At 46.1% G+C, this 23536-nt stretch overlaps 1 protein-coding gene across 1 annotated transcript; it reads left to right on the top strand.

Annotated features, from left to right (window-relative positions):
• The first annotated feature begins 10073 nt into the window (after window positions 1-10073).
• On the top strand, window positions 10074-22399 carry Prkab1 (protein kinase AMP-activated non-catalytic subunit beta 1). Its single transcript, XM_047560011.1, has 7 exons — window positions 10074-10495; window positions 12828-12991; window positions 14067-14160; window positions 14436-14550; window positions 16641-16774; window positions 20266-20334; window positions 20579-22399. Exons 1-7 carry the CDS (start codon window positions 10337-10339, stop codon window positions 20654-20656), a joined length of 813 nt encoding a protein of 270 aa, XP_047415967.1. The 5' UTR covers window positions 10074-10336; the 3' UTR covers window positions 20657-22399.
• Window positions 22400-23536: the final 1137 nt, after the last annotated feature.

Here is a 23536-nt window from a genome sequence, read left to right as displayed (position 1 = left end):
TCTGGAAGGCTCTTGGGGAGAATCTCCTTTCTTGCCTTTTCCACCTTCCAGAGTCTGTCCGCACTCCTTGGCTCATGACCCATTTCTATCTTCAAGGTCAGCAATGGCCACTTAACTCTCACACCATACCTCTCTTGTTGCGACACCTCTCTCTCCCTCTTCCTCATTTAAAGTCCCCGACATTACACTGGGCCCATCCTGGATAACCCAGGATGATCTCCATATTTAAGGTGGCTAATTGGCCACATTAATTCCATCAGCTCCCTTAATTCTCTCTTGCTATGTAATTCACAGGTTTTAGGAATTCGTAAGGGACTGTCTTTGGAAGACCATCATTCTACTTAGCACACTCTGAGTTCCCCTTCATGCTCCATACGGCAGCCAGAGGGACTTCAAAACCTAAGCAGAATCCCATCCTTCCTCTGCTGAAACCTGGCCCACCACCCAGTGACCTCCCAAGCAATTAAAACCCAAACTTTTCCCACAGCCCACAAAGCCCTACATGGTGAGGGCCGCTTCTCAGATTTCATCCCCCACTCCCTACACTCCCATACCCCTCGGCTGCAGCCACACCCTGGCCTTCTCGCTGCCCCCCCAAACGCGCCAAGATCATTTCTACCTCAGGGCCTTGTTGTGTGCTGCCTCCTCCACCCAGAACATCCTTCCGCAGTTTCACACGGTCGCTCTTCCTCAAGCCCCAGGCCTCCCCCTCTCAGAGGGGGCCAGCCTAAGTCCCATCCAAAGCAGCCACCCCATCCCTAGTCCCTTGCTATCAGAGCACCCTGTTTTATTTTCTTCATGGGACTACCTGTAATTTAATAATGACTACCGTAATTTTCTTATTTATTCTCCTCCCCCAGGGCGTCAGCATCCTGAGGACGGGGACTTCTTCCGGCCTGTTCACTGGTGTGTCTTGAGCACCCAAAACAGGGCCCAGCACCCGGCAGACCCCAGTACCTGTTGCTGAATGAGTGAAAAGCTCTTCTTCCTGTGGGCCCCTCACCTAGCGAAGGTCCACTTCTCCATTTCAGATTCAAGGCCTCCCTGTCTCTTGTTAAGTAGCTCTTTAGAGAAGTCTCCTCAGACACGCCAGTCCTTCCAGAGCAGGAGGGTCTCCTGTTTGCACGCTCACTCGGTCCCATAGTTACAACTCGGAGATCCTATCGTCAAGGTACACTTGGTGTAATTACCGCTTAAAATCTGCCTTCCCAACAGAGTTGGGCGAGGGATGTGAGGACAGGGATGGCGGCCATCTTGTTCAGCTCGATGATCCTGAAGCCCAACCTGGTACCCGGCATCAAGAAGGCCTTCCACGATTAGCGGCTGAGTGGGTGGACAGATGGATGGATGAAGATGTGGAGGCAGGAGAAGTGGAAGAAGAGAACCCAACCAAAGCGTTCTCTGTCCTCGTCTTCATCATTACATTGTCATCTGACAGATTGAAACCTGAACTTGAAAATAAGAGGAAGCTAACCAAGGTATTGGATGAAAAGTCTGCCCCCGAACATTATCACGTATTCCTTTACCGCCCATCACGAGGGTTTAATAAAAGAAAGAGATGACAAAGCACCTATACCAAAAAGTTCTTTCAAGACAGGGACCCAAAAGAACCCAGACAAGGGGCCGGGATTGGGGCTCAGTGGTGGAGCGCTTGCCTAGCACGTGTGAGGCACTGGGTTCTATCCTCAGCACCACATAGAAATCTATAAATAAAATAGAGGTAATGTGTCCATCTATAACTAAAAATATATTTAAAAAAATAAAAGACAAGTGGGTGGCCTTTCCCCAAGGCCTCTTTTGATGCTAGGCTGCCCTCTAGTGGAAGCAATGGAGAAAGGCACTTGGATGAACTGCTCTTCTTCATCTTATATACCCCTGAGTTTTGGGAATTAGGTCTGGAAACCAGCTTGGGACATAGGTCAGGTACGTTTGGCATGCACGTTTGACCCATCCCCAGCACCACCACCACCAACAAAAAAAGAAAAAAAAAAAACAACAACAACAACAACAAAGAACGACAACCGAAGCTGAACTAATGTTTTTTCTTTTTTCTTTGCGGAGGTGTTGGGGATCTGAACCCAGGGCCTCAGGACAGCAAGGAAAGCAGCTCTACGGCTGAGCTACACCCCCAGCAGCGAATGCTTTTTAGATCTGATATTATGTCAGGCACTGTTCTAAGCACTTTGTGCTGGCCGTACATTTCACCTTCACAAGAACCCACCTGCGGAAGGTATGACGTACTTGCCTGTAGGCACTAGAACAAAGCCCTGGAGTACAGTCAGCTGCTTCTGAACTAGATCTTTGATTGCTGGGGTAATTCTCTGGCTAGCTCACTCAAAGGTATAGCTCAGGCCTGGGGTTTCACAAGAGCGATTCAGAGACGATCATTTCTAAGGACATCTCTGCTCCTTAGAAACATCCAGTGTAGATAAGATAATCAGATGCTTGGTGACTAAGAAAGTCAAAGGCCAGATCAGTAGGGCTTGTTATTTAGTTCCATACTCCATTCTAAGCTTATCTTTATTGGCCCCAAAGAAGTCATTTAATCTTTTTTTTTAAAAAAATACTGGATAACTGTAATAAACATTACGGCTGGCTGGCTGTCAGACATCGTGAATTCTCATTCAATTATCATTAGCACCCTCACATTTTTTTTAAGTTTTTCTAACTAGTCTCTATTACTTTAGTTCTTTTTTAATTTGTTCTTTTTAGATACACATGACAGTAGAGTATATTCTGACATATTGTACATACATGGAGTATAACTTATTCTAATTAGGATCCCATTCTTGTGATTATATGTGATGTGGAGTCTCACTGGCCGTGTGTTCATATATGAACATAGGAAAGTCATGCCAGTTCATTCTACTGTCTTTCCCATTCCCATCCCCCCTCCCTTAACCCCGCCCCCACATCGTGTGTTAGTATCCGCATTTCAGAGAGAACATTTGGCCTTTGGGGATTGGCTTCTTTCATTTAGCATGATGGTCTCCGGATCCATCCATTTACCTGCAAAAGTCATAGTCATTCTTTTTTATGGTTGGGTAATATTTCATTGTGTTTAAATGCCACATTTTCTTTACCCATCCATCTGTTGAAGGGGTACCCAGGTTGGTTCCATAGTTTAGCTATTGTGAATTGAACTGCTATAAACACTGATGCTGCTTTGTCACTGTAATATGCTGATTTCAAGTCCTTTGTGTATTTACCCAGAAGTGGGATAACTGGGTCAAATGGTGGTTACATTCCAAGTTTTCTGAGGAATCTCCATACTGCTTTCCATGGTAGTTACACCAATTTGCAGTCCCACCAGTAACGTATGAGTGAACCTTTATCCCCACATCCTTGCCAACATTTATCATTACTTGTATTCTTGATAATTGCCATTCTTACTGGAGTGAGATAGAATCTCAGTGTAGTTTTAATTTGCATTTCCCTAATTGCTAGGGATGTTGAATATTTTTCATATATTTGTTGATCATTTATAGTTCTAATTTTGAGAAATGTCTGTTTAGTTCCTTTGCCCATTTATTGACTGAGCCACCCTGGATTTAAGGACAGTCAGCCTCAGTATCTGTGTAAGATCAGTGCCAAGGCTCCCCTCTCCCCAGCCAGGATACCAAAGTCTGCAGATGCTCAAATGGTTTGTACAACATGGCACAGCATTTGCACAAAACCTACGCACATCTTCCCTTATACTTTAAATCATCTCTAGATCACTTATATTACCTAATACAGTGTAAATGCTATATAAATATTTGTCATAGTGTATTAGTTATAGTGACAAAGAAAAAAGATGTCTCTTCATGTTCAGTCCCAGACACAATTTTTTTCCCAAATATTTTCCATTCAAGATTGGTGGAATCCACAGATATGGAACCCACAGATATAAGGGGCCAGCTGAACTACTATGAACTCTTCTTGGTCTCTGAAGAAACTAATGCACAAAGGAACTCAGTAGTTAATCCAAGGTCACACAATTGCAAAGTGTTAGAACTTGAACCCAGGCCAGGTGATTCTAAACTCCTTGTTCTTAATCATTACACTTGACTAACTGGAGTAAATCATAAACCAAGTCTTACAGTTTAGTTCATAACTCAGGAAAAACTAGCAAAACAACTTTTTACAAATAACAGAATGAAATGACTTAATCGCCCTTTACCCATGCTTAGTCACAAGCTTGACATAAATTTGTGTGAGCTGAACTGTTGGGATAGATTTGCATTCATTACAATACATTTTCTGTTTGGAATCTTACCAACTATTTAAAAAGCACTAAGGTCTGACCTCTGTCTCTAAAATATATTTTTTGCACAAATAATTAATATTCATAAGAAAGAAAAAAAACTATATCCCTATTGTTTATGTGACCTCATCTGAATATTAAGTTAGAATGATTTTGGTTGCCAGCAACAGAAAATCCAAATGACTTAATAAGAGAAAATTTAGAAAAGGTACTGGTTCTCAGACTGGAAAATTTCAGACAAAAACAACCTTCAGGATTGGTTTGATCCAGCACATCACAAAGTCCGTAGGTTCCGCCTGGATTCTTTCAGCTCTTTTCCCGGTTGTGTGTATTCCTTGTTCTCAGGCTGACTTCCTTCATGAGAGAAGTCTCTCAGACTAAAACCTCTCCATCGATGTCCCAGGAGAAGGAAGATCTCTCTACCCAGACTTGCAGACAAAGTCTATTCTGTATTCTCCAGGCAGAGGACCCTGGCTAAAAAGCTTTGACTCAGGCCCAGGCCTGAAATAATCCCTGTAGCAAAAGGAGTGGAATTGTCTTAGTCAGGACCTGCCTCTGAAATTGCTCAGTAAATAGTAGCTCTCAAAGTTTATCCTAAGATAATGAGAAGTGCCTACCCAGAAGTATAAGTGGGAAGACCAACAATGAAAAGTTGGTCCCCCTGGCTCACCAATCAACAAATGAATCAACACAGAGGAAAAGGACAAGGGTCCATGTTACTTAGCATCAATGAGGGTGTGAGAACAAAAGACCCCCAAATACCGTCCCAGTGACGTTTTGGGGGAAGGAATTTGACATTTCTTTCCAAAATGAATACTCTTGGATCTAGCGATTCTAATATTGTTAGGAATTATTCCCACTATTTTAATCATAAAACTACACGAGGATATGTGAAGGGGGCGGGTTGCGTGGATAGGAAATGTCAATGTTATTTACTAAAGTGCCACATGAGATACAGAATTGCCCATCGGTAGAGACCAATCAGTCTTCTGGCTTCTCATTGAAAATAAAATAAGGATACAGGAAACCACACCAGAGTAATGCATGGCTTAGTGAATGACTACATGGCAAATACTTTAATAACTGCCACTTAGGTCAGGAAATAAAAGTTCATCAGACACCCCAGAAGTCACAACATGAGATTATTTACAAATTAAGATCGTTACCACAAGAATTTTTACTTCTTAAATGCACAAGTCCTGGGTTGTTATTGTTTTTGGTTTTGGTTTTTTGGTACCAGGGACTAAACTCAGGGGCACTTGACCACTAAGCCACATCCCCAGCCCTATTTTGTGTTTTATTTAGAGACAGAGTCTCACTGAGTTGCTTAGGGCCTCACCAATGGTGAGGCTGGCTTTGAATTTGCGATCCTCCTGCCTCAGCCTCCCGGGCTGCTGGGATTACAGGTGTGTGCCACCGCACCGGGCACAAGTCCATATTTTTAAAACCAGCTGAATTCTAGAACTCAGTCCAGTTCCCAAATTCTATGATAAGATTTATAATATCAATTATCACATGATAAGCTGTCCCATGAATTCCCAGTCACTTGCAACAAAATCCCAAATTCCCACGGTAGACAAGAAGGCCCCAGTGGATCTAGCCACTCCAGCCATCATACAAATTGCCTTTGTTTCTCAGCTCACCTCAGGGCCTTTGCACTTGCACGTTCCCTCTGCCTAAAATGTTCCTCCCAAACTCTTCTCTAATCTGACTCCTTCCTGTCATTGCAGTCTCAGCTCAGTTATTACCTCCTCAAGGAAGCCCTCCGTGATCACTTCATCTAAAGTAGAATCCCTGTCACTCAGACAATTCCATTTTGTGTCTTCACAGTACTAATTACGCTGTGAAATTATCCTGCTTATCTGTTTGCTCGCATGGATCTATCTGCCACGTGGAGATGGGCCCTTTAGTTTTGCAGAAGTATGAATGTTACCTGTCTTATTCCCATCACCCCCCCAAAAATGCCTGGCATATAATTGGTTCTCCGTAAATGTTTTGCAGACTGAATGCTGTAGAATGAACTGAACTTATGTGTTTAAATAATGTTCTGTCACAGTGGCAGAGATGCAAAGAGAACCCAGGCAGGTCTAGCAAGAAAACATGAATGAGTCTCTTGTGATGGTTTGGAAATGGTTTGGCCCCCCACAAAGATTTATGTGCTAGAAACTTGGTTCCCAGCACAGAGATGTTGAGGTGATGGAACCTTTGAGTAGTGGGGTCTAGTAGAAGGTGATTAGGTTGTGGAGCCCCGGCCTCGTGAATGGATTAATGCTGTCTGTCAGGAAGGGGTCAAGTCTCCTAGGGGTGGATTAGCCCTCGTAGGAGCAAAAGAGCAATCCTGCCCCACCCGCCATCTCCTGCTTCCTTTCATGCCCTGATTCCAACCTGAGACCAGTGGGCAGAGGATGCCTCCAATACAGCAATGTCCTAACATTTTAACTCTCCTGGCAAGTGCTCTCACAACCCCCAAGACAGAGCGCTCTGACACCCACACTAACCGAGAATCAGAGAAAACAGAGGCATTTCTGACACCAGCGAGCATCGTGAACCACTATTACGTAAAGATAAATAACAGGAGCTGGGTGCGGTGGTGCACACCCATTATCCCAGGGACTAGGGAGGCGGAGGCAAGTTCAAGGCCAGCCTCAGCAAAAAAGTGAGACACTAAGCAACTCAGTGAGACCTGTCTTTAAATAAACTAAAAATAGGGCTGGGGATGTGGTTCAGTATTCCAGTGCCCCTGAGTTCAATCCCTGGTACCAAAAGACAGAGAGGGAGAGAGAAAGAGAGAGAAAGGGAGAGAGAGAGAGAGAGAGGAAGAAGGAGAGGAAGAGGGAGAGAGGGAGAGAGAGAGGGAGAGAGAGGGAGGGGAGAGAGAGAGAAAGAGAGAGAGAGAGAGAGAGAGAGAGAGAAATAACACAAAAAGTAAATCAGAACTTTCGTAAACTCTTGCACCTGGAGAGTCCACCCTGTCTGTGATTTTCAACCTGGGACCAACAGCTAAGACCAATGTGCATTTCTCTGTCCAGGAAATTTTAATAAACAGGGCCAGACTTTCCCATCAGCTGTCACATGAGCCTCTTATCCTCAACTCTATCTCTGCAATCTCCCTGAGGATATGTCAAAGTCAGTTTTGGGGACACGATACCGCATTATAAGTCAGACTGACCATCCCAACCATATCTTCTAAATTTTGGCAAAAATTCATTGTTCTGCTTTTACATGATGCAATAATAAACAGATAAAAATGATAAAACAAAAAAATACAAAATAATAAAACAAAAAATTCTGAGCTCAGGAAAGACTAAAAGTTCCCTTTGTGAACTTTCAGTGTGCTTTCCCGGAATTTAAGTGTGTGTAACGGGTTGGGGAGCAGGTACTGTATATACCCACGACCTCCGACTCCTCCGTTCAGTGGTTCTGTTGGAGAGAGGCCAGGGCCATCGCCCGTCCCTATGGCATTTGCACAAGTTAGAAAGAAGTCCCCTTTCCTCCAGGCAGCACAGTCTGGAGAATGGACCTCAGAGGAAATCAGCCCTTACTGGCCTCTCCAGCAGGCATCCCTGGGTTGAGGACACCTATGAAACCCCAGTAACTGGACGTCCCAGCATCTTCAGGATATCACCTATGGTGTTTGGATCAGGGGTTCATGCTTCACTGTTACCACTGCTCACTGTTACCTAAGAAAGCAGAGGTCTTAGAACGTTAAGCATCAAAGCATCTGCGTAACTCAGATAAGGAGTTCACAGCTCCCATGTTCTTTCTTATCTCTCAAGTTGTTTGGGAGAAAACCCCAAGGTCATGACTTCCTCACTGCCTGTTGTGAGCAAGTCAGGACCCTTATTAGAAAAACAACCCAAAGATGGCATTCTGGGTCATCAGCCATAGCTTGGCTTATTTAATTTTGAAAGCATATTCAGCATTTCTCGATGTATTGAGTTAGGCTGTCAGTAATCAGCTCCAGGAAAACTTTCCTGATTCCTGCCCCTTCCCTGACCTGCTTTAAGTCCCTTCTGGTCTCCTGTAGAATTCCATGCCTCCCTATATTACTGTCTTCTTGTAGGCCTGTTACGCCCTTTGCTCTACAGATTCCTTTGGGGTTGGAACCATGTTTTATTTATTTTTGTCCACATCCTCACAGTAGAAAAAATTTCAAACAGTGCAGAAGCACGTAAACGAAAAAGTGAAAGGCCCCCTTCTATCAGTTCCTATTTTCAATCCCACTCCTCCCACCAAGGGTACCACTCATAAGAGTGTCCTATATCCTTCCAGAACTTTCCATTTGCAAGTATGATGCTAATAAAAATGCTAACCATTATTGAATGTTTACCAGGAGACACATGCTGTGCTAAGCACTTTTCATGCATGTCCCCAAGTAATCCACAAAACAAGCCTATAAGACAGGTGTTGTTTTCATGCCCCTTTTCACAACTAGAAGCAGTTATGAAGACAGTTGCTAGGTGGTACAGTCAGAATTCGAACCCAGGTTAAGAGTCCATGCTCTTAACTTCTGTTGTCTGTCTCTTACTGTTGAAGTTTGCAATATCAGAGACAATCTCCATAGTTACCCACATAACTATTTCTTCCTTCTTAACTTTGCTCAGTATTCTATAAGATATATTTAGCCATTCTCCTACTGCTGAACTTTTAGGGTTTCACCATTATTCATTTTCATATTTTATCAAAGCTAAGATTCCTTTGACGGTAAGAGGCAACCAACTTCAGAAAGATTAAAGTATTTTAAAATGTGCATTTTAGAATTAAAATATTATGGTCTTAGAGACAGTGCTGTAAATGAACATGCTTGTATATATAATTTTGCATGTGTGTATTTCTGTAGAAGTTTCCTAGAAGTAATATTGGGCATAAAAATGAAGACGCATTTTATATTTTGATAGATACTGTTGAATTCCCTCCAGGAGACCATATGTTAGTCATCTGTGTTTCCGCTTACTTAGCAAAATGTCTAGTACATTGTAGGTATTAAATAAATAAATGTTCAGCAGATGAAATGCAGAGCACCGCCCAGCAAAAGCCAAGTATTTTATGGAACACACAAAAGCAAAACAAAATAACAATTACATGACAGTGATAGTGAGACGAGATTATTTCAGTCTCTTAAGTGTGAGCTTCTTGCTGAAGCACCGGTCACAGTAAATGACAAACGCTAATGTGTTTTCTGCAGAATGTCGTGTCGAAAGCGATTATGAGAGATCTTGCAAAATAACTCATCAGAAGGCGGTGTGCTCAGCTGAATAAAAATACACTAGCAACTCCAGTGTTTTACAACCATGGTCTATGTTTTTTTTCCCCAAAAACCTATGCAATACTACCTGCATCTCCCCCAGCCCCCCAATCCTAATGTCAGGAAATGCTGATTCTGTGGGTCTGGAGTACGGGCTGCACTATAACCCAGCACTCCAGATGATGCTAATGCACTCTAAAGTATGCTAGCCACTGCATCTAAGAGTGCTAAAAAGAGGGCTTTCTTAATTAGATTTGCACTTTAGAAAGACGCCTTTGGCTGCAGAGCGTACAATCAACTGGAAGTGGACGGAAACATCTGCCTGCAGGCCTCGCCCCTCCGCCCAGCGAGTAGTGCACGGCGCGTCCCATACTGCCGGGCGCCTCCTGCTGGCCGTCAGCAACCTAGTCCTGGGCGCAGACCTGAGCGGCCAACTGCGACTGCGCACTCCGAAACCTGCGGAGGCCGCCCGAGAGCTCCCGAGACCGCGCCAAGCCAGACCGGAAGCGGAAGTGAAGTTGAGCTAGCCCGTCGCACCCCACCGGCCGCGGCCCTCCGGCTCGCCTGGGGTTGGGCCTCCTCAAGGAGTCGCCGGAAGCGGAAGTTGTTAAGGGGTGGGGGAGTTGTTGGGAAAAGTATCTGCTTATCTTCCCGCTTCTTGGGTTCCAGGCGCGGCCAGTAAAGCGTGACTTGCTGCCCGCTGCCGGTCCCGAGCCCTCGCTTGAGGGTGGTGCCCGGTGCCCCGAGCCTTCCCCGGGACCCTGGGGACCCCCTGTGCCGGGAGTGGCGTGTCCCCGCTGCCCTCCCTGGAGTGAGGCTCCGTCCGGCATCCCCGCAGACCCGCCATGGGCAACACGAGCAGCGAGCGCGCCGCGCTGGAGCGGCAGGGTGGTCATAAGACGCCCCGGAGGGACAGCTCCGGGGGCACCAAGGACGGGGACAGACCCAAGATCCTGATGGACAGCCCCGAGGACGCCGACCTCTTCCACTCGGAGGAAATCAAGGTGCGGAGGGCGCGTCCGATTCCCCGGGCTGATGTCGAGGGGACGTTCCCGCCACGGCCCCGCCGAAATTCACCGCGAGGCTGGGGAGGGAGGTTGGAGCTTCGCGCGGTGCCCTTAAAGGCCAGGTGGCCGGGTTAGGAGCCCTCTTAGCAGTCCAGGAACCTGCATCTAATTACCGAGCCGGGAAAGTCGCCCTGCGGGAGGAGGAACTCACTTCGTTTAACTTCATTAAGGAGAAAGCAGCTCTGGGACCGAGTTTCCAATTCTTAATTAATTGAAAGAGTCAAGCCAGCAGTAATTGAGCACCAGCCTCTGCTTTTCTCTTAGGTATAATTAATTTCACAGCTTTGAGAGATCTTCCCTCATCATGAGAAAGACTGGCTCTTTGATGAAAGTTGGTTTGGAAGTTTATTGTCCACTTCAGAAGTAAACCAGGGCGCACGTGTAAGCTGAAAAAGTAGAATTGACTAGCAGAGCTCACTCTGATTGCCAGAGGTGTTTAGTTCTGACACTTTGAATTCACCCTGCTTTTTTTAGAGCATGAACAGAAAAGTAATTCCACTCCTGGAGGTCAGTGGGTGAGTGAAGTGTCAGTCTGAAGGAGGCAGCTAGCAGCCACTGGGCTTCTCTCCCCTCTTATTTAAATATGGCTTTTTTTTTTTTTTTTTTTTTTTTTTTTAAAGCAGACCAAAGCAAACATTTTTGCAGGTGGAACTTGGACTTCCTGCTGCAGTCTGCTTTAATCCCTCAAAACTTTTAAGATGACTCTTGACTCCTGCTTCAACCACATTCTGATGGTTTCCATCTGTTTCCTGCTACAACAACCAGTCCAAGGACACTTAATGACTCTGGCGGCTGATATTTATCTGAAAAGTACTAATTCCTTAAAGGAGTAAAGTAGGTTTAGGAAGGATGAGGGTGCCCCCTACCAAAATAATCTCTTACTATCTATGGATATGTTCGTCAACATTGTCTACTAAGTTAGTTGCCTGGCAACTCATTCCACCTTTATTCACATTTCTTTCTCTCAGATACTGGACTGGGTAATCACATTATTATCTCACAATGTAACTTGGATCTTAGTTTTAAGTCTAAAGAGTCTGCTTTTACATGACCCTACATCCTGTGATTTGAACTTGTTTTCTGAACCTGTTGCATTCCTGAAAAGGCGTGTGCACTGAACTTTGGAATCATGTTTCTCCGGTGACTTGACATGCCTTTCCCCTGCAGTAATTTTGGCCCTCGGAGGCTGTTTAAGACACCATAGGAACAAAACTGCTTTCTTCAAGAAACACATGCTGTTGCTGTTCCAAAACTCCTATGAGAAATGCTTCGCATACAGATGATCTGTGGAGAATGAATTAGTAGCTTCCATTCTCTTTTCATCAGAAGTTACTGAAATGATGCTCCAGATACCAAACAAGTTATGGATTCTTTTAACTACCCCAGTTCACTATTTTGGCTACAGTTATTATGTCCCCCTAAAGCAATTCCAATCTGTTACTCTTTAATCTGTAAAATCTTGTTAGAATTCAGAGAATTCAGACATCTTTTAGATAAGCTCAAATCAGTACTTGAAGTGAAGGTGCTAGAATCTGCTGGACTCCCTTCAAGGTTTCTCCCAGCCTGGAACTCCTGCTCTTTTCAAGTCTTTGACTTTTGACTAGGAAAAAATGTAAAAGATCCATAATCAAATATATTTCACCAAGAGTTGGCTGTGTTTTATTCCTCTCATTCTGGAATGCTTCAGTTATTCAATGCTTACCACATTGGGTATTACTGTTTACTATAGTGAGGACTCTATTTTATTTTTCTGTTACTCCTTGGTGCCTGGATAGCACTCGGTGAATGGTTTTTCCTTCCTTGCACTCTGGATTTGCCAGTTTTCAAGTTGACAGTTCTTGAGTTCAATAAATTTTCATATAATTCGAATCATGCTTAATTAAGGGGGGGTGATATTTATTAAGCTATCGTAATCTTGTGTTCATTGCAGTCTTCTTCCAAGAAGGAAGTTTGTATAGTTTACTCTAGAATTTTTTATGTAGACCTCTCTAATAAACAGTAATGATAACTAATAATTTTTAAGCATTCCCAATGTGTCAGACACTGTGCAGAGCATTTTACATGGACTGTCTCAATCTTCACCACCTTAAGAAATGGTTATTTTATTATCTTCATTTTGGAGGTAGGGATACAGATACAAATAGTGAGAGACTGAACCTAGGTGGCAACTGCTGCCTCGTTAGCGTGGATTGTCAATATTAGGTTAACTGTCTATTGTAGGGAGCTCACCAGTGACTTCCTGTCCCTGAGTAAACTGCTCTGCTTCTAGGCTCCAGAGAAGGAGGAATTCCTAGCCTGGCAGCATGATCTGGAAGTGAATGATAAAGCGACCGCCCAGGCTCGGCCAACTGTATTTCGATGGACGGGGGGAGGAAAGGAAGTTTACTTATCTGGGTCCTTCAACAACTGGAGTAAACTTCCCCTCACAAGAAGGTAATTGCCTGGGAAGTGTTTGTGTGTTTGCCTTAGCCCGTGGCTACTATTGTTTCTTAAAGATTTCTGTGGGTGAATAGAAAAAGAATGTTTTTATAAAATGAATGCTGAGTGAGAAAGTGATTTTGCTTAATGAAACCTAGGGTTCAAATTTGAAACCTAGGTTTAAAGCACACCTTTTTATTTCCCCCTAAGAAGAAGAAAGATCTCTCGGTGAACAGTATTTCTGTTCTGTGGACTTCTCTCTGTTCAGAGTTCCAGCTGTAGATTTCTCCTCAGAAGGAGGGGTGTATCCTAGTGCTGGAGAGACTACTGGCTAGGAATTGTAGACCCGGATCTGAGCACACCCTGGCTGCACACACAGCCCTCCACGCCTGCGCCACCGTTCCAGTCTGTATCAGAAATCCTGGCATGGACTTGTATCTCTCACTGTCCCTGAGGAAGTACCTTCCCCATTGAGCACTCTTGAAATGAAGGGGGAATACAGTGTCCTGCCGGCCGAGCCTGGTGTTTCCAGCCCCACTTTGGAGGAGGAAGCCACTCAGCATAGTAGTCACAAGTCAGTTCAAGTCCAGGGAACAAAAGAACCCAAGGAAAGAGGTTCCTCGTGTCTTTTGTTAGTAGTAATATGAGTTTCTTTAGAGAACACTTGTGCATCCTGCTGAATTGATCCCCCCTCCCACCTAAGGCGAACTGACGAAGGGTCAAACTAGACAGCTGCTTGTTCGTCCTGCGTTGTGGTCCTCCCAGGCGTCCAGGGCTGCCAGGTGGCATTTTGCACACAAACTTGAGAAGCGCACCTGCCTGTCTGTTGACCCTTTCATGCCAGGCTTGTGGATTCTTAGTAGCTGAGCAGAGTGAATTTTCAGGAACGTCTCCTTCCCTGCTGCTTCCTCGTATAGCTTTTCTGAATTGAGGTCATTACACTGAATTGTCTCAATTGGTTAAAAATGTTGTTCTTCTGCAGCTGAACTCTTGGTTTTACAGGGAAACGTTTCGTTTTGTTTCCTGGCTATTTGATCCAAGAGGGCAGCAGCCCACCCCGCTGAAACGCTCTGCTTCCTTCTCATTGCAGCCACAATAACTTTGTAGCCATCCTGGATCTGCCAGAAGGAGAACATCAGTACAAGTTTTTTGTGGATGGTCAGTGGACACATGACCCCTCTGAGGTATTCTTCCTGCCCCCTCGGTCCTCTGGGTGCCTCCACAATCCACAAAGATCACCTTCCCTTGTGGCTTGTTGCCAGGGCCCTCGGTTCCGCTGGCAAAAGTCCCCGTGTACGGTTGAGTGAGATAGCACCAGGCGTGAGACCTTTGGGATTCTTCACCACGATGAGCAGACTGGCTGGCCAGGAGCTGTGACCTTCCAGCCAGAAATCCCCATCCTCTAAAGAATAACTCCAGCCTTCCACGTTATGATTTCTGCCTGTCTGTCTCTTCCCAGCCAATAGTAACCAGCCAGCTTGGCACAGTTAACAACATCATTCAAGTGAAGAAAACTGACTTTGAAGTATTTGATGCTTTAATGGTGGATTCCCAAAAGTGCTCCGACGTGTCTGGTATGAACAGTTATTTTATACCACATGTGCAGGCGGGGGCTGCAGCCTAGAGGCACTCTGATCCATCTTGCCGCTCACTCTCGAGCTGCAGTTGGCCACAGGTGGACGAGGATAGCCCCATGAAGGGGCTACGCCACAGTGCCCACCTCTGTCAGGCCAAGTGTCGAAGTCGAGTCCCACGGGAGCTCTGTGTCATCGTCCCTGTCTCCTCAGGTGTTCTTTGGGTCCGCTTGGCCACAGAACACAGACAGCGGAGACAGCACCAGAGCTTGGTGTCGTGCTAGGGGCAGGGCCAGGGAGACCCTGGCGGGACACCTTGGGTCAGTGGGGAGCCGTGGCTGGGGAAGCCTGCCAGAACACTTCCACTCATGGTGCCTGGAGAATTCAGGCCGACAGGTGATAAACGGACACCTCAGTGACCTTGGCCCTTACTTGTGTGATACATTAGCACCTTGTCAGACTCCCCGATAAGGTGAGAAAACAGCACTGTACAGGAAACAGGTTACACAGCACAACTGTCCTTTCTGGGGCCTGCTCATTACAGTCCTAATAAAACTTCCATCTTCCAAGATTCTTCCAATCAGAGGTTTCAGTAAATTGCTTTCCATCCAAACCCCACAGGAAGATGCCACCTGGAACATAATATGTACAATTCAGGGGAAACAGTGCATTGTAATCTCAAGTGCAGTGCCAGTTCACTTCCCCATCCCCAGGAGAGGGGTTTAAGCAGTTCCCGGGCCCTGTGGGAAGGAGCGAAAAGCTTTTCCAGGAGTGTGTCTGGCATTCTAAGAAAAGGGCTGCCGTTCAGTTTGCAGAACGGTTTTTGATCATTACGTGACTGGACCTGGAGGTCCTGTCATCAAAATCTCATCGTTCTCAGAAATCACAGTGATCGGTCAACCATGGCAGGCTTGCTGTGGCTAAGTCAGGTGTTTGAGCAGAACTTAGAAATCCAGAAATAGTGTTCTTTTATCTGGAGACCTGAACTGATCTTTAAGAGATACCATTTATTCCTTCCTTAGGTAATGGTTGGAGCTTGGAGGAAGTACCCAAATATCCTACCTGTTGATAAATATAACGTTAGGTTGCCTGCCCAAACTTTCAGTCAGGATTATGCAACCTAGATCAGGTGGGGAAGAAAACTGACCCCTCTCTTTTGATAAATCAAGTTCCAGAACTCTAGACTTATGTTTAGACACTTTCTTAAAATACATATTTTATTCCTTATGCCTCAGTTTTCTGCACTTAATGCTTTTCTCAGTTTCCTGCTGTAATCTGGTTGGATCATTGAAGGGAGCTTGTCCCTAGGAAAGGACGTTGAGGGAATTGGCAGAACCGGGGCATATCACATTTATTCTGGACTAGCCATGGATCACATGACCAGAACCCATCCCCCCTGTTCTTTGGATAAAGCTCATTACCTTCCAGCTGGACAAACATCACTAAACAAGCTGCTTCTGACATGATAGGGTACTTCTAGAAGTTTCTTAATATGTCTGAAAAATCATGGTACTCAGGCAAGAGTTTGGGAGAAACCTGAGTGATAGAGTCAAAGAGCCTTTAGAAACAAATTTGGGCTTTTTTGTTTTTTGGGGGTTTTTTGTTTGGTTGGTTTTTGTGGTGTTTTGGTTTTTTAGTTTTCAAATATGCTGGTACCTTGTAAAACCTGTTTTATTCTGGCTGGGCTGGTGATGCTCGCGAGCTTAGCACTTAGTCCTCACTTGAAGCCTTGAGTTTCTTTGTGGCATTTGCTAGCCCAGCCTGGAGAAGGAAGCTGAGTCTGCTGACACGTAGGTGAAGTGATTGGGATCGGCCTCCCTGTCGGTCTGAGCCAGACTCTCGCTTTGCCACGCTGCTTGTCTGCCAGGTGTCTGAGTTCACTGCTGATTTTCATTCCGATCACCCACATTCCAAGAGGGGTTTCTCATTTCCTGTGCTCTTCACCTTGGAGGCTGTGTGTCTTTTAAGAGAATAAAAATCTGTATCAAGGGAACCAAAGACATGGAAAGCTAGATGATGACACCATAAATAAAATGAGACTACTTCTAGAACTTTTCATTTTCAAATGTCCTACCACTGTCTCCCAACAGAGCTGTCCAGTTCCCCACCAGGACCCTACCATCAGGAGCCCTACGTCTCCAAACCAGAGGAACGTTTCAAAGCGCCGCCCATCCTCCCTCCACATCTGCTTCAGGTCATCCTGAACAAGGACACGGGGATTTCTGTGAGTACACAGGCGTCTGCCCAGATCATTCTTCATGGCCAAGTTCCTCTTCTCCCTCTGTCCACTTCTCATAGCACCTGGGAGCAGGCTAGTGTTGCTCGCTAGTGCGACTGCCATGGTCCTCCTGGGACATGGGGCTGAGCTGCTTGCAAGATGTTCCACACTCCCCATCTCACAGTCTTCTGAATTTGCTTGAGATTCACTTCTGCCTTAGCTTAAGCCCCATTCCATTTAAATTTTAGGAGAAAATATTTAACCACCTTTTCTTATTAAAGTATACATTGGAATTCTCCCAAAGTTTAGAATCTAGGTTTTTTGTTTTTTGTTTTTTAAATATGTTTATTAGTTGTTGATGGACCTTTATTTTATTTACTTATTTATATGTGGTGCTAAGAATTGAACTCAGTGCCTCACACATGCCAGGCAAGTGCTCTACCACTGAGCCACAACCCCAGTCCCCTAGAATCTAGTTCTAATCATTAAATTGCTTTTAGAAATACAATTTCTCCTCGATTAAAATTTGAGTTCTCTAACATATTTCCTCTGGGAAATTGTTATCATATACAAAAAAGAAATCTGTGTCCTGGATCCTGAAGAGCAGTCAGTTATTCCTTTATGGTTAATTTTCCATTCTGTTTAACCTCGACTGTTTGTTCCACCTAGCCCTGGAATTAATGGCTTGGTCCACTATTTAAGAGGCACATGTTTGGAAGGTACTGTCTTAAGTCTTTTATCTACTGCTACAAGAGACCACCTGAGTAATTTTTAAAGAATAGAGCTTTGGTTTACGAGTCCGGAGTCTGGGGATTCCAAGAGCATGGCACCAGCATCTGGCAGAGACCTTCCTGCTGCATCGCCCCATTTGTGACAATGTAGAAAATCAAGAGGGTGCTGAACTTGCTTTTGTAACAGTTCACTCTTGGGACACGTGACCAACTCCCATGATGCACTGTTGCACTGGGGGTGAAGTTTCCAATACATGAACCTTGGGGGACACATTGAGACCATAGTAGATGCTAAAGTATCTACCACGAACTTTCCGCCCTGAACTAGAAGACACATGGGCTGAGATGAGCTGAATATATAACTGCAGGAGTCTCCAACAGTAGTCACTCCTGGGCAGCCAGAGCAGAGTCTTGGTGTCTGTTAGCCCATCTCAACAAGACTCACCTTTCTCAGGGCACCAGGCTCGCATCTGTGCCAAGTGACCCAAGCACATGGATGACAGTTGGGTTGGCTGTTCAACATAAGCTGAGAAGGGGCCAGTGACAAGGACCAGCATGCCTCAGGACCCACTGGCTGACCATGTTTCCAGGGCTAAGTTGGGAACATCAACACAATGAAGAGCACAAAGACCTTCAGCTTTTATCTTAAATGCGTTCAGGAGAGCTTGCTTCCCTTAACAAAGTTTGTAGGTTAGAAGAAGCTCTGCTCTCCTACGCTGCCAAAGTGTGTGTGTGTGTGTTTTTTCCTCCTTGAAAAGGGAGATATGACTAGCCAGCTTCTCTGATGGAGACTGCTTCTAGAAGTAGAGCAGCCAGGGACTTGGGAGTTGGGGACAGCATCACGACCCCATGTCCAAGGCAGCAGAGCTCTAACAACAGACATCGGTTCTAGTTATACTGCCAAATGGTTAATGTTTATTGTGCCTTGAACTAGTCTAAGTGCTTTTTGTGTATTTTCTTAAGCCTCACAACAGCCCTGGGAAGGGTTGAGGAAACTGAGGCCCCAAGAAGTTAAGGAACTTCTCAGGGAGAGCACTTCAGCTCTTCTGTTTCAGAGGTTAGAAGACACAAACCATTGTATCTAACTGCCGGTCTTGCTGTGCAGCGACTCCTCTGGTAACTGAAATTTAGTACCCTCTGCCTGCCTTCTCAGACCACCCCCGGCCCCTGGTGACCATTATTCTATTCTCCACTTTTGAGTTCGACTGTTTTAGACTGTAAGATCCCGCGCTGCTGTCTTTCCGTGCCTGGCTTATGTCCCTTAACATAACTTCCTCCAGGTTCGGCCATGGTGTTGCAAATGGCAAGATTTCAACCTTTTTAACACTGAACCGTGTTCCCTGTGTACACATGCCACATCTTTAACACCATCCATCCATTCTCTTGTGGGCTATTGTGAATAGGTTGTGATATACGTGGACGTGTGGGATTTCATCTCCTTTTGATACATCCCCAGAATTGGATCACCAGATCATATGGTAGTTTTTATTTTTCTGAGGAACTTCCATAATAGTATAAAAAATAGTTGCAGAGGCCATACCAACAGACATACCTGTCCACATTGCACAAAGAGAATAGATTTTAAGTGTTTTAACCACAAAAAATTAGCGCCTGAGTGCATGTTAATGGTTTGATATAGCCACTCCATCAAGTATACATATTCTAAAACACCAAGTTTTACAAAAATTAAGATAGTTTCTATGTATCAGTTTTAAAAATCCATTAATTTTTAAAAGTTTCCCAGGGTCACATAGTGACTGAGCCACCGTCCAGGTGAGACAAGTGGGTGCCAGCTCCTTCCTCTCGCCAGTTGCCCTGCACAGCCTCCCCACAGGCTCGCCGAGTACTGTTGACAGGGTGCTTAATCAGCCAGCCTCTGGAATCCTGCGCCTGGAGTGAGTCAAGGGCAGTGCTTGGAGCCTCCCAGCCGATGGTGGCAGAACTAGAATTGGGAACTGACCTTCCCAGCAGTCCATCTCCACCTTCCTGAAGGTGGCTTCAGCCTCTTCTCTGGGGAAGACCTCAGTGGTCCTATGCACAGGGTAGAACCAGGTGCTTGGTTTCTTATGATCTGCAGGCTGTGAGCCTTGAGGCATTTCAGGCTGGGCTGTGGAGCGGTCCCTGGAAGCTGAGGGAGCAGGAGCACACCCCTCCCCCACAACGGGGGCCTGGAACCAGAGGCCTGCCGTGCAGCTCCACCACAGGCGGGCTGCCCGGCCCTTTCGTTTCATTCGCGTTAGCATTTGTCAAAGTTGGGAATGTACAATGGGGAAGACAGACAGTCTGGCTCTTCTTGAAAGCAGAATCTGTGGCAGCATGAACCGCCTGTCCCGGTAAGCTGCTACAGGCTGATGGTGTCTCCTGCAGTTATCCTTTGCATTCTTCAGGCTCCTCTGAGCCCTAGAGTCCTAAGTTTGAGCTTTGCCCAGGAGCGTTGAGGGTGGCAGCGTGTCCCACACTGTCGTCAGGTGCTGGGGGCAGGCAGCGCCTTTCTTCCTGCCCTGCCTCTGTAAGACGACAGAACTGTGGCCCACACTTGAGAGGCCTGCTGACCAGAGACACACCATGTCCAGCTGGCTTGAGGGGCTCCCTTGAGGTCAGAGGGTGCTACCCTCTCGCCTCACCTGTCATCTGGGACAGGGCCTTCACTGCCACTTAGGAAGAAAGGTGGGTGAGAGAGCATGCCTCCTTTCCTGTGAAATAAAGGGGAGAATCACCTCAGTTCCCAAATCCCAGACGCTCACATCTGTCTTTGTTCCCTCACAGTGTGATCCAGCTTTGCTCCCCGAGCCCAATCACGTCATGTTGAACCACCTTTACGCACTTTCTATCAAGGTAATGACCTGTCTCTTGTCACAGCGGTTTCTCAGCACGTGCTCTGAGGATCCCAAGCACCAGGAGTGCCTGGGGTGCTGGCTTAGAGGGCAGCATCCAGGGCCGGATGCAGACGCTCTGGCTCGGTTTCTGAAGGTGGCCGGGGAATATGTATTCTCCTTCAGCCCCGTGATGACTGTCGTGCACCCCGAAGTCTGAGCCCTGACCTGGTCCCACCTTCAATCACTTCCTCCCTCTTCCTCAGGATGGAGTGATGGTGCTCAGCGCAACCCACCGGTACAAGAAGAAGTACGTCACCACCTTGTTATACAAGCCCATATGAAGAGCTGGGGCCAGCCGAGGACCAGGGACAACTGCACCATCGGGTCCCTGCATGCATGCTTTCCACTAGAGGCAGGGACTGTCAAGTTCTCATTTCACGCTGTTTCTAAGACTTTTCACACCTGCCCTCGTCCCGCTTGAGGGTTTATCCGGGCACACAGCTCCAGAAGAGCCTGGGTCCGTAAGGGTCCTCTTAGCACCGTGGCCGTGAGCCTTCGGGGGCTTCTCAAGGCCAAGAAAGCGAAAGGGAAAGTGAAGGATCCGCAACCTCTGCGCCACAGCGCGCGAGGACGGTGCAGTTGAAGCATGCATCCCCTCAGCTGCTGTGGAAATTTCTTCCTGGGCCAAAAGTGAATGCTGGCCACCTTGCTAGTGAAACTCTGGGAAGCAGGGACTGAGGCCACACCAAATTTCTAGTCATCTGTGCATCTTTATGGCCATTTGCCTGTCCTTCCAAATCAAAGCAATAGATTGCCTCTCTTTCTGTGCTTCAGGGAGGTGTCATTTCTATTGAAATTAAAAACCATCTGATTTCCAGGTGAAGTCTTCAGAAGTTTCCTATACGTGTGCTAAGTCCTTTTTTATTATCCAGAGGTGGCTAGCTGGACAACCTAAAAGCAATAAGTCACCATGACTAAAATATAGATCATGTGACTGCTCAGCAATAATCTGTTCCCTGAACAGACTTTTAAACCTACCACCAGATTGCTGCATTCATCTGAATGATCCTGAGGACTAACCACCACTAGCTGGAAGGTTTCTAGCTCTGTCCCAATATTAATGACAACTTTGCAGAAGCCCCTCACCCTCCTTTCAGCTCCAGTCTCTGCCACCTCGCTCGGGACCTGTGTCCCTAGTTAGAGAAGAAGGCTGCAGCTTTTGCTGTTGCTTATAAAAGGGATTTAGGCTGACAGCAGTCCTCTTATTTCACACCAGGAAGACATCCTTTGGACCAAAGTGGACATCTTTATGCTTGGCTCAGTTTCCAGGGAGATGCCACAGATGTGCCCATTGGTGCAGGTTCCTGTCCCCCAGTCAGCAAAAGTTCTCAGTATGCCTTTTGTTCTTGCTGGGAGAGGGAGGATGAGCTTGCTGGTGTACAGTATTTATTTGGTAAACCTGAGTTTGGGTACCCTTTTTTGTTACTGTTTTGAAAACAATCGTCACCTTGACCACAAGTTTCAATAAAGCTTTGTAAAGATAATTGGACATACAATTGGAGGAAGCTCTGGTTCTTACTCAGTTTAGAGACTCGAACTCTTCCAGGTTAATTCAGGGCCACCCTGGTGGCACTCTGGAGTGTTGGGCAGGACTGCTCCAGCTCCCACGGGGCTGAGGGCATTACCTTGATCCACTCGGGCACAGAGTGGAAACCTGTTTGGCAGCCTCTGAGACTGACTGACTTTGAGCCACTCAGAGCCAAGGAGAAGCTTCCTTCTCGAGCAGATGGACAGCATCCCAGGCAGGTTTTGCTTCCTCTTGTTCATAAACAAGCCCTGCAGGAGAGCTTGGGACCATGACACTGGCTTGTGAGACACCAGGACATTTTTAAGAGTTAACTGTTCAGTCAACTCAGGGGCTCTGTCTCTCCTAAAAGCATGAAAGGTTGTGGGTGGGTTTTTAAGCCTTTCCTTCATGGACATCAGGAATTAAATAAACTTGGCTGAAAAATGGAGGCTCTGACTTATCTGGCCCGTGGAGTCTGGAAAGCGCCCCAAGCTGGGTACCTGTCTTACCCTGAAAGCTGGTGATGTGGGAATCCTCAGTTCTAGAAACTAGGGCTTCTTCAAATAGACCTAAAATAGGAAGCAATCATCTCTCCAAGTTGGATAAAACATCTTTAAAGTATTGAAGACATCTAAACTCAAAAGTTGAACAGGTGTGTTCAAACACCAGAAAGGAAGAAACCCTGCTGGAGGGCTCTGCGCGTGGCCGGGACCCACTGGAGGGCCTGAGGGAGGGGCCGGTTAGCCAGGACCCAACTGCGATCTGACACACCTGGGCGCCTGCGTGAGCAAGGCACACAGCACTGCCCTGCCTGTGACACTGGAGCCCAGCCAAAGTCGGGGCTCAGGGAGCCGCCAGCCCTGGCTGAAGGTAGAAACCGCGAGAAGAGAAGCCAGTATGCAAATGAGCTCCACCCACAGCATGCTGGAAAGCCAGAGTTGAAAATCAGCGTGCGAACTAGTAAATCCCAGCTCTGGGACCTCAGGGGATCCCGAGGGGAGATGACCGCTGAGGGAAGGCACACCCTCAAATCAGGAAGACATGAAGGTCTGAGAGCTTTCTCCAGCATTGTATGTTGTAAAAGCTCATTTTCTTGAGAATGCAGCATAAAACTAAGTTTATTGTGGTCCAGAATACTGCCCAGAGAGCCAAATGAACAACTAGACCAAAGAGGCTGGGGCTTATGGAAGTGGGAAAGCAGATAAGCCTGCTCTGCCCAGCTCGGAGAGGTGGGGCTACCTGTCCACCTGGGGTGTCCTGTGACCCCGTACATGCCCCATTAGCATTCATCCCATTTATGGATGAGGACCAGTTACATGCTTAGAGCTTAATTTTTACTGCTTTTCGATGATAACATTTTTCCTCTGGAAACATATATATACAAGAGTCAAAGGTAAGGCCTGAAAATTTATTAAAATGTAACAGCATTTCAGGGTGAATAGTCATTCCCCTAGTATCCTTGGGGGATTGGTTCCAAGGCCCATCTCGGACACCAGAATCTCTGGATGCTCAAGTCTCTTCTAGATTTTTTGCATATAAGCTGCACACAGCCTCCTGTGTACATCAGATTGTCGCTAGGTGACTTGTAATACCTACTGCAGTGTAAGTAATTCAGCTGTATTATTTAGGGAATAATAACAAAAAAGTGAAGTAC

The sequence above is a fragment of the Sciurus carolinensis genome, chromosome 8 (genome assembly GCF_902686445.1).
Source record: "Sciurus carolinensis chromosome 8, mSciCar1.2, whole genome shotgun sequence".
NCBI lineage: Eukaryota > Metazoa > Chordata > Mammalia > Rodentia > Sciuridae > Sciurus > Sciurus carolinensis.
The sequence above is the reverse complement of the archived record's forward strand: the minus strand, read 5'-3'. Positions and strand labels throughout refer to the sequence as shown.

What these genes read in the sequence shown, in the direction of transcription:
- Prkab1 (XM_047560011.1), top strand. Translation starts at nt 10,337, where the DNA reads ATGGGCAACACGAGCAGCGAGCGCGCCGCGCTGGAGCGGCAGGGTGGT. An exon ending in ACAAGGACACGGGGATTTCT is followed by an intron (nt 16,775 to 20,265) that starts GTGAGTACACAG and finishes GTTCCCTCACAG; the next exon opens with TGTGATCCAGCTTTGCTCCC. An exon ending in TTTACGCACTTTCTATCAAG is followed by an intron (nt 20,335 to 20,578) that starts GTAATGACCTGT and finishes CCTCTTCCTCAG; the next exon opens with GATGGAGTGATGGTGCTCAG.